This window comes from Oncorhynchus mykiss, chromosome 19, assembly GCF_057628025.1.
Source record: "Oncorhynchus mykiss isolate SJ-2025 chromosome 19, ASM5762802v1, whole genome shotgun sequence".
Lineage (NCBI taxonomy): Eukaryota > Metazoa > Chordata > Actinopteri > Salmoniformes > Salmonidae > Oncorhynchus > Oncorhynchus mykiss.
The window spans coordinates 74538341-74549745 of record NC_143040.1 but is presented as its reverse complement, the minus strand read 5'-3'; the positions used below and the strand labels follow the sequence as shown (position 1 = coordinate 74549745).

The 11405-nt window shown below is 46.2% G+C and overlaps 1 protein-coding gene across 1 annotated transcript; it reads left to right on the top strand.

The window, feature by feature from the left end:
• Window positions 1-961: 961 nt before the first annotated feature.
• Window positions 962-4823, top strand: LOC100499614 (mitochondrial antiviral signaling protein). Its single transcript, NM_001195181.1, is given in 6 exon segments — window positions 962-1018; window positions 1130-1258; window positions 1802-1979; window positions 2278-2996; window positions 4059-4228; window positions 4323-4823. Coding segments are annotated over 5 exon segments (1215 nt in total). The 5' UTR covers window positions 962-1018; window positions 1130-1135; the 3' UTR covers window positions 4348-4823.
• The last annotated feature ends 6582 nt before the right edge of the window (window positions 4824-11405 follow it).

The following is an 11405-nucleotide window of genomic DNA, read 5'->3' as shown; positions in this document are numbered from 1 at the left end:
TTCCCAAAACAACACGCAGAGGGAACGGTTGCTAAATGCGTGGTTGGTGCACTTCCCTCGGGGAGTACTGCCCTCAGATCAGCTTTCTCTATTCAAATCTTTCATTAACATTAGAATTATTTCAAAATACTGAAGATGGATCAGCTCCTAGAGATATTACCACCTACGGCTGCACATATTGAGGCAGCTTATTCTAATATTTACTGGTTGTAGTGGAGGTCCTTTGTGGTAGACACAGGCCTGGGTGTTTTCCCTGGTTCTAGTGGAGGTCCTTTGTGGTAGACACAGGCCTGGGTGTTTTCCCTGGTTCTAGTGGAGGTCCTTTGTGGTAGACACAGGCCTAGGTGTTTTCCCTGGTTCTAGTGGAGGTCGTTCGTGGTAGACACAGGCCTGGGTGTTTTCCCTGGTTCTAGTGGAGGTCCTTCGTGGTAGACACAGGCCTGGGTGTTTTCCCTGGTTCTAGTGGAGGTCCTTCGCGGTACACACAGTTCTGGGTGTTTTCCCTGGTTCTAGTGGAGGTCCTTCGCGGTAGACACAGGCCTGGGTGTTTTCCCTGGTTCTAGTGGAGGTCCTTCGCGGTAGACACAGGCCTGGGTGTTTTCCCTGGTTCTAGTGGAGGTCCTTTGGCTGCGTCTCAGATGACACACCATACAGGGCACTACTTTTGACCAGGGCCCATAGGGGGGAATAGGGTGCTACAGTAGTTTTTCCTCAGCTAGACTAAAGCTCCTTGGCTTGTGATATTAAGCTCTCAGAGTCTGGAGGTCATTAATTAGTTACTAGACTAGGCCCGTCTCTCTTTCATTGTCCTGAACAATTATCAGACAGAGCAGCAGTGACTATTCTCTTAACTGCTGAACATGAAACAGAAACTATGTTGCTTGTACTGATGCTGCAACATGAGTCTTACATAATCTGACATACTTTGTTTTTTTTTTCTCCCCAGGGTTCAACACCTGCCAATAGGATCCGTTTGAGGTCCGTACTGAGGTAGAATATATCCGTCTTGAGAGACCAGGTAACAACCCTGCATTGTTATAGCTCGTTTTACAGCGTGAGCAAGGCTGCATAATCATGCATCATAGCCACTGTGCCTACGGTCATGTCTCCTCTCCTGCTCTCTCCACAGCACACGATGTCGTCGTTCACCCGTGATAAACTGTCTTTGCACCTGCGGCGCAGAATGGGGGTGTTTGTGAGCAGAGTGAAAGCCACAGAGCTCATGGCCAATCTCCCTTGCCTTACACCTTCTGACAAGGTGAGTAGCTTCTGGCTGGGCGGGTAGCTGGGTGAATAGCTTCTGGCAGGGTGGGTAGCTTCTGGCAAGGTGGGTAGCTGGGTGAATAGCTTTTGGCTGGGTGGGTAGCTTTTGGCTGGGTGGTAGTTGCTGGGTGAGTAACTTTTGGCTGGGTGGGTAGCTGGGTGAGTAGCGGCTGTGTGAGTAGCTTCTAGTAGCTTCTGGCAGGGTGGGTAACTTCTGGCAAGGTGGGTGGCTGGGTGAGTAGCTTTTGGCTGGGTGGGTAGCTGGGTGAGTAGCTGCTGTGTGAGTAGCTTCTGGCAGGGTGGGTAACTTCTGGCAAGGTGGGTGGCTGGGTGAGTAGCTTTTGGCTGGGTGACTAGCTTTTGGCTGGATGTTGTTGGTCATTTAGGACATTCTATTCAGATTATCAATCCAATTATCACAATCTTTATTTGATGTATAATCTGAACCAGATTATGTACCTGGTAAATTAATATATGAACTATATTTTCTGATATGTTTTTATTTATTAAATTAAACAATTATTCATTGTACTTTCAGGAGGAGATCCAGGCCAAGAAGGACTTTTCTGGTAACTATGCAGCCATGCAACTCCTGCTGGACTATGTACAGAAGAGAATGAACTGGCCAGAAGAGTTGATGTCAGCCCTGGAGCTGTTGGAGCATCAGGATCTGGCTGATGAACTGAGGGCAGAGTGGAACAAACACAACCAGAACAGTAAGTCACACACAAATCAAACTTTATTTCAAGTGCATTTAAAAAAAAAAACTGGACACCTAGGATCTCTGTTGTGACTCAGTTCAACGTTGTGGATATGATGACAGAGAACATGTATTTTTGTGTGTGTACTATTGCTCAATCAACAATTGATGTAATTGAATGCTGCCCAGAACTGTAAAATCAAATCCAAGGGTTCTTCCACTATTACAGTAAATGTCAAAACAGAACATGGTGCTTATTATGTGTGAGGAATGGTGATATGCCTCAATCTGTTAGTGTTTCTCTCACTCCTTAGATCCCTACCCTCCTTCAGCTGCTGCTACCACCGCAGTCAGGACCCATGTTCAACCAATTCCTTCTACCAGCTCTGAGGGGTCGCCAGGTTCTCTGGTCCTCCCAGGTCAGCCAGCCCCACCGGAGGTAGCTGCCCCACCTGAGGCTTCACTCCCTCCTGAAGTAGCCCCAGAGGTTTTGCCACCTCCTGTAGTGGCTGCCCAGCCAGAAGCCCCCCCAAGATCAGTTCCCAAGGCTCCCATGGCTGGCTCCTCTTCAGAACATGCTCCCAAAGCAGCAGTGAGCCCTGAAATAGCCTCAGAGGCAGCACCTTCTCCTGTTGCTGCCCCTCAGGCAGAGCCCCAGGCAGCCCCTCTGTCTCTTGTCTCAGTGGAGGAGCCCACAGTGATCTCTGAACCTCCAGCCTCATCCCAGCCTGGTCCTATTGAAACCGTCAGTCTGGAGGACAACTTGTGTCATAGTGATGCTCCAACACAGATAGCCCTGTCTGAAACCACTCCTACCTTGTCTGGTTCACACCTAATCCCAGTTGTATCTGAAATCACTCCCACGTTGCCTGTCTCACAGCTAGCCCTGTCCCAAACTGAATCCACCCCCACCCCTGCTGCCTTGGCCACATTCCAGTCCCCTGAGAGACGGCCAGTTCAGGACACCTCGCCACACACAGTCAAAGTGCCTACCTTCCACCAGGAGGCTGTAGAGGACTCTGATCCAACCCAGGTAAATAAGCCTACCTTCTACCAGGAGGAGGTGGAGAACTCTGATCCTACACAGGTAAATAAGTCTACCTTCTACCAGGAGGCTGTAGAGAACTCTGATCCAACCCAGGTAAATAAGTCTACATTCTACCAGGAGGCTGTAGACTGATCCAACCCAGGTAAATAAGTCTACCTTCTACCAGGAGGCTGTAGAGGACTCTGATCCAACCCAGGTAAATAAGCCTACCTTCTACCAGGAGGCTGTAGAGAACTCTGATCCAACCCAGGTAAATAAGTCTACCTTCTACCAGGAGGCTGTAGACTGATCCAACCCAGGTAAATAAGTCTACCTTCTACCAGGAGGCTGTAGAGGACTCTGATCCAACCCAGGTAAATAAGCCTACCTTCTACCAGGAGGCTGTAGAGAACTCTGATCCAACCCAGGTAAATAAGTCTACCTTCCACCAGGAGGCTGTAGAGAACTCTGATCCAACACAGGTAAATAAGTCTACCTTCCACCAGGAGGCTGTAGACTGATCCAACCCAGGTAAATAAGCCTACCTTCTACCAGGAGGCTGTAGACTCTGATCCAACCCAGGTAAATAAGCCTACCTTCTACCAGGAGGCTGTAGACTGATCCAACCCAGGTAAATAAGTCTACCTTCTACCAGGAGGCTGTAGACTCTGATCCAACCCAGGTAAATAAGTCTACCTTCCACCAGGAGGCTGTAGAGAACTCTGATCCAACCCAGGTAAATGAGTCTACCTTCCACCAGGAGGCTGTAGACTCTGATCCAACCCAGGTAAATAAGCCTACCTTCTACCAGGAGGCTGTAGAGGACTCTGATCCAACCCAGGTAAATAAGTCTACCTTCCTCCAGGACGCTGTGTGTGTTGGATTTTCCTGTTTCTCCAGTTTTGCCTCGAGCTCTTTCAAATCAGCTTTGGGTGTGTTCGGTTCTTTTTGAATTCAAGTTGCTAATGAAATTAAATCTGACCACATCTACACTTTTTTTGAAATATGCCCGAAACTGAAGATAGTGAAAACATTGAAGCTTGGAACTAAAATACATCTCTCCTGCAGGTGACTGAAGATGAGCAACACACTGAGCCATCTCAGAGCCAGCACTTCGCCACGGCCCCAGCGGATACCTCCATGAATGAGGATGACGTGAACTTTAGCAAGCCTGAAGTCCTCCGCAGTGAAGTCATGGACAGCCAGCCATACTCAGGAGACTCAACGCGTCTACAGAGGTCTGTGTCAGACCTTGTACTTGCTACAGCTGATGTGAACAGTCCTGTTGTGATCCCCGACCCCGTCACTACTTCCACCCCTCTTCCATGTCAGGAGAATGGAGTTCCTGAGGAAATAATAGAACCCCTGTCCCATAACGAGCCCCAAGAGGACACCTACGAGTCCCCCTGCCTGAGCTCCCTGGGGGACCAGGAGGTGCTGTTCAATGTTGTTCACGTGTCTGAGGACGCGTCCATCCAGAACAACGACGGCCAGACACCGAGCATGCTGGGTATTGTAGTCCACATGTCTGAGGAGCCATCTATCTGGAATCAAGATGACCAAACACAGAGTATGCTGGGTAATAATGATGTGGGTGTGTCTGGAACCCCCCTACCAGTTCAGAACCACAACAGCCAATCTCAGAGAGCCGTCAACGGCTCTTCCTCGGCTGAGAACCGTCATCCACTGGAGCCTATGGGGGCAGAGGTCATGATGGAGGCTAGAGCTGTTCCTGAACTGAAGCAGGAGGGAGCAATAGGAGAGAGATACTATCTTCTGGGGGCTGCTGTAGTGGCCGTCTCGCTGTTCGTGGCCTGGAGGATGAGGAATTAACAACCAGGGTTTAGGATAGGTTGTCTCAAATGGCACCATGTTTATATATAAAGGCAAAGTGAGTAACCTTGTGTTTGGCAACTGTCCTTTTGGGCGGTTCTGGCCGATCTACTGTTTCTGTAGTGTGAGGCAGCTTGAAAAATAATTACACAGCCTAGACAAAGTATTGCACTGTATTGGAAATAGGGCCATGGCAAAAGTATTGCAAAAAAAACACAATATTATAGTTCACTATGTTATTATATGTTATTATATTGGTTCAGTCGCTTATTGTATTGCTAGGAGTGAAGGAGCTGAAATTAACTATTTATTAGGTGAGGCAATGAGTTCAACCCAATATATACCCTATATATATATATACACATATATATATATATATACATATACATATATATATACATATACATATACACACTGAGTGAACAAAACATTAGGAACACCTGCTCTTTCCATGATATAGACTGACCAGGTGAATCCAGGTGAAAGCTATAATTCGTTATTGATGTCACCTAAATCCACTTCAGTCAGTGTAGATGAAGGGGAGGAGACGGGTTAAAGAAGGATTTTTAAACCTTGAGACAATTGAGACATGGATTGTGTATCTGTGGCATTCAGAGGGTGAATGGACAAGACAAAATATTTAAGTGTCTTTGAACGGGGTATGGTAGTAGGTACCAGGAGCACCAGTGTGTCAAGAACTGCAACGCTGCTGGGTTTTTTTACGCTCAACAGTTTCCTGTGTGTATCAAGAACGGTCCACCACCCAAAGGACATCCAGCCAACTTGACACAACTGGAACGCATTGGAGTCAACATGGGCCAGCATCCTATTGGAACGCTTTCAACACCTTGTAGAGTCAACATGGGCCAGCATCCCTGTGGAACACTTTCAACACCTTGTAGAGTCAACATGGACCAGCATCCCTGTGGAACGCTTTCAACACCTTGTAGAGTCAACATGGACCAGCATCCCTGTGGAACACTTTCAACACCTTGTAGAGTCAACATGGACCAGCATCCCTGTGGAACGCTTTAGACACCTTGTAGAGTCCATGTCCTGATGAATTAAGGGCTGTTCTGAGGGCAAAAGGGGGAGCAACTCAATATTAGGAAGGTGTTCCTAATGTTCTGTACAGTCAGTGTAAGTACCTATCCAGGACTTTGATTGACGGTCAAGATCAAATAATAATTAGTAGCATGATACAGCATGTCCTAATTGGGATAAATAAAATGTATCTTTTATGATGAATTTTAGAAGCCCAAGTGATTATTTGTCCACCATATACCTAAGCTGCTTAATCAGTAAACATATTTGTAATTTAGCAGACTCTCTTATCCATAGTCACTACAGTAGTGAGTCATTTAACAGACTCTTATCCATAGTCACTACAGTAGTGAGTCATTTAACAGACTCTCTGATCCAGAGCCACTACAGTAGTGAGTCATTTAACAGACTCTCTGATCCAGAGCCACTACAGTAGTGAGTCATTTAACAGACTCTCTGATCCAGAGTCACTATAGTAGTGAGTCATTTAACAGACTCTCTGATCCAGAGCCACTACAGTAGTGAGTCATTTAACAGACTCTCTGATCCAGAGCCACTACAGTAGTGAGTCATTTAACAGACTCTCTGATCCAGAGCCACTACAGTAGTGAGTCATTTAGCAGACTCTCTGATCCAGAGCCACTACAGTAGTGAGTCATTTAACAGACTCTCTGATCCAGAGCCACTACAGTAGTGAGTCATTTAACAGACTCTCTGATCCAGAGCCACTACAGTAGTGAGTCATTTAACAGACTCTCTGATCCAGAGCCACTACAGTAGTGAGTCATTTAACAGACTCTCTGATCCAGAGCCACTACAGTAGTGAGTCATTTAACAGACTCTCTGATCCAGAGCCACTACAGTAGTGAGTCATTTAACAGACCCTCTGATCCAGAGCCACTACAGTAGTGAGTCATTTAACAGACTCTCTGAGCCAAAGCCACTACAGTAGTGAGTCATTTAACAGACTCTCTGATCCAGAGCCACGACAGTAGTGAGTCATTTAACAGACTCTCTGATCCAGAGCCACTACAGCAGTGAGTGCGTACATTTTCATATGGGAATCGACCCCACAACGCTCTACCAACAGAGCCACACTGAACCTTCCTACTGTATACTGGTGCAGGGTCTTAATTTGAACCAGTTTGTTACAACAGGAAAATAATCCTGCAGCAACAGGAAATGTGTATTAAAATGAATGATAAGAGGCTGCGCTCTTTGGTCTTTACTACTGAATAGTGTCTGTTCCAGGTGTGTTCCAGGTATGTTCCAGGTATATAGGAGTTAATAAGAAGTGGAGGAGGAGGAGATGGAGACCTGCACACTGTCGAGAAAAAATGAAGACATTTATTTAAAACGTCACAGTGCCTCCCCCCCAAAAAAATCATATTATTTATACACTATATAATAAATAAAACAAACATTTGTGTTCTCATCAGTGTGGCTGTCAGCACGCACACCTGTCTTCTACAGATCATTTCATGTCACATGACCAAGAAAGAAAACATCAAAGTATAACAGAAGGTATAGTGATCACCAACCTGTCCATCTCCAAGCCATTCCTCGTCGATCACCAAATATACTTTATGGCCAAAAGTATGTGGACACCTGCTTGTTGAACATCATCATTATAAAATCATGAGCTTTAATATGGAGTTGGTCCCCTCTTTGCTGCTATAACAGCCTCCAGTCTTCTGGGATGGCTTTCTACTAGATGTTGGAACATTGCTGCAGGGACTTGCTTCCATTCAGCCACAAGAGCATTAGTGATGTCGGGCGCTGATGTAGGCCTGGCATGCAATCAGCGTTCCAATTCATCCCCAAGGTATTCGATGGGGTTGAGGTCAGGGCTCTGTGCAGGCCCGTCAAGTTCTTCCATACAGATCTCGACAAACCATTTATTTTTTTTAATTTTTTTTTTTACCTTTATTTAACCAGGCAAGTCAGTTAAGAACAAATTCTTATTTTCAATGATGGCCTGGGAACAGTGGGTTAACTGCCTGTTCAGGGGCAGAACGACAGATTTGTACCTTGTCAGCTCGGGGGTTTGAACTCGCAGCCTTCCGGTTACTAGTCCAACGCTCTAACCACTAGGCTACCCTGCCGCCCCATTTCTGTATGGGCCTCGCTTTGTGCTTGGGGGCATTGGCATGCTGAAACATGGAAGGGCCTTCCCCAAACTGTTGCCACAAAGTTGGAAGCACAAAATGTCAGCACACACACCTGCCTTCTACAGTGTGCTGAATGTCATTGTATGCTGCAGCGTTAAGATTTCCCTTCCCTGGAACTAAGGGGCCCGAACCATGAAAAACAGCCGCAGACCACCAAACTTTAGAGTTGGCACTATGCATTCATGCAGGTAGTGTTCTGGCATCCGCCAAACCCAGATTCGTCCGTCGGACTGCCAGATGGTGAAGCGTGATTCTTCACTCCAGAGAACAAGTTTCCACTGCTCCAGAGTCCAATGGCGGCGAGCTTTACACCACTCCAGCCGATATTTGGCATTGCTCATGGTGATCTTAGGCTTGTGTGCGGCTGCTCGGCCATGCAAATCCATTTCATGAAGCTTCCCGATGAACCGTTCTTATGCTGATGTTGCTTCCAGAGGCAGTTTGGAACTCGGCAGTGAGTGTTGCTTCCAGAGGCAGTTTGGAACTCGGCAGTGAGTGTTGCTTCCAGAGGCAGTTTGGAACTCGGTAGTGAGTGTTGCGTCCAGAGGCAGTTTGGAACTTGGTAGTGAGTGTTGCTTCCAGAGACAGTTTGGAACTTGGTAGTGAGTGTTGCTTCCAGAGGCAGTTTGGAACTCGGTAGTGAGTGTTGCTTCCAGAGGCAGTTTGGAACTCGGTAGTGAGTGTTGCTTCCAGAGGCAGTTTGGAACTCGGTAGTGAGTGTTGCTTCCAGAGGCAGTTTGGAACTCGGTAGTGAGTGTTGCAACCAAGGACAGATAATTTTTTACACGCTACACACTTCAGCATTCTGCAGTCCCCGTTCTGTGAGCTTGTGCGGCCTACCATTTTGTTTCTGAACCGTTGTTTCTCCTAGACATTTCCACTTCACAATAATAGCACTTACAGTGGACTGGACAGCTCTAGCAGGGCAGAAATTTGATGAACTGACTTGTTGGAAGGTGGCATCGTACAGTATGATGGTGCCATGTTGAAAGTCACTACAGGCCATTCTACTGCCAATGTTTGTCTATGGAGATTGCTTGGCTGTGCTCAATGTAATACACATGTCAGCAACGGGTGTGGCTGAAATGGATGAATTATCTGGATCCACTCATTTGAAGGGGTGTCCACATACTTTTGTCCACATACATATTGTGTGTTTCTGTAAAAAAAAAAAAAAAAAATGATAAAGCCTTTCCTTCCTGTTTTGTTTTTGACGGTAGCTACACCTGATTTAGCAGAAGGCAAAGTGTTTCCATGTTGAACCATTTCATGTGTCTGAAGGTAGAACTCCACCTACCCAGAGAGCAAATCAGAGGTCAGATCACTGTGACAGCAGTTTCCTCGCATCAATAGAAAGAAGCCTCGAACACACAGCAAAGTTGATTGTTAGTTTTCTTAAAAAAAAATATATATATGACTAGAGAGAGACTCAATACATACAGCAAAGAGCTTTTTTCATTTTTAATTAAGTTGTTTGTCAACACTTTGTTCAACAATTTTATGAGCCATAAAATGCTTGTTTCGATAAGCTTGCGTTATTTGCTGCTTGTCTTTTTTACTATCGAGGAATATTTCAACTTCTCTGGTTATAGGACATGAATTGATGCATGAGGCAGAAATAATGCAGTGCGACTTGAGTTTCGCCATCAGCTGGAAGACGGTCCCCTTTTCTCAGCGGAGGGAGGGAGGGTTGGGAGATGGGGGGATGGTGAGTCAGATGAGAGGCAGCCTCACCGCTGCCCTCCCCTCCCCTCAGACTGGCCATCAGCTGGAAGACGGTCCCCTTTTCTAAGCGGAGGGAGGGAGGGTTGGGAGATGGGGGGATGGTGAGTCAGATGAGAGGCAGTCTCACCGCTGCCCTCCCCTCCCCTCAGACTGGCCATCAGCTGGAAGACGGTCCCCTTTTCTCAGCGGAGGGAGGGAGGGTTGGGAGATGGGGGGGACGGTGAGTCAGATGAGAGGCAGTCTCACCGCTGCCCCCCCTCCCCCCTCCCCTCAGACTGGCCATCAGCTGGAAGACTGTCCCCTTTCCTTATCGGAGGGAAGGAGGTAGGGTTGGGAGATGGGGGGGGGACGGTGAGTCAGATTAGAGGCAGCCTCACAAGCAGTGGCAACCTGTCATTCAGAGCAAGTGGGAATAGTTTTTTGGGGGGGGGTGCTTGCCTGTTTTGCATGTTATTTTGGCATTAATACATGTCACATCAGTTTGCAAACAATGTAAGAACATACATCATTAAGTTAATTAAGCCACATACAAACAGGGTCTCTTTTTTTTGTTTTCTTGAGTAATGCAGCTCCAAAATGTAGGTGTTTCAGCTTAGCTCAGTGCTTTCTGTGGTGGTGGGGCATCCAGTGGAAAATAAGGAGCGTTGCGCCATGATTGGCTCAGTGTTCTGTCACTCATGGGGACACTACGTCACTGGGAAGTCGGGTAGACTTAGAAAATTGTAGCCTTTTGGGTGCTACCATAGTTACATTAAAAATTCCCATCCAAGAAGGCTCAAGGTCATTGGCCACAGATAAAAGGTCAACATATTTTCAAAATCTACACTCTACTGGCAAATCCTTTTCAATCCTTGTCATATGAAGAGAAATAATGAAGATAAATTATAGACATATCGGTGCTCATTGGACATAAACATTACACAACAATTTGGAAATTGCAAATTTAACAATGAGTGGTTTGGAAGGAAGTGAGCACAGCACAACAAGGTGAGTCCACAATATGCCTTGTGTGCTGCTGCATAAATGATGTAATATGCCAGGGAGATATATATACTGTAGCTAAGAAACTGATATCAAGTGTATGTTGTGTTGTAAGCTGTTAGTAGCCCATGTGCCTCACACTAATCATTTTAGTCCCTTTTCACCTCTTAATTTCACCTAGTTGGTGGTGGTGACTTGGTGGTGCACATGTAGCCTATAGCCTGTTTTAGAGAAATGTAATGAACAAATATTGTAAGAGCTTTCATTGTCTGCTTATATGCCCCCGTTATTTATCCTACTGTTCTGACTTGGTGTACAGGGAGAATACTGTAAGAACGGCCCATGTTCTGAATTCTGTCGCTGTACATTTAAAAAAACAAATAGTTATAACGACAACATCCTTCCTAGCTCGCTCATTGTCTTAATCGAAATTAGGTATAGCCTCTTATCAGCTCGTCGTTCCCTTATGCCATAGTTTCTACATCTCAATTGTCGTCAGTAGAAACTACATTTGTTTAAACAAGTCAGCCATATCAGCTATGTTTTTTTAAAGGCAGTAAATGAGACTGAATGAACTGTTTCGCTGCCAGACAAGGATCTGCTGAAAGCCAGGTATAGCAGTGGTAAGGTGTTGGGACAGCTTCATGTTGGCCCTAACAGT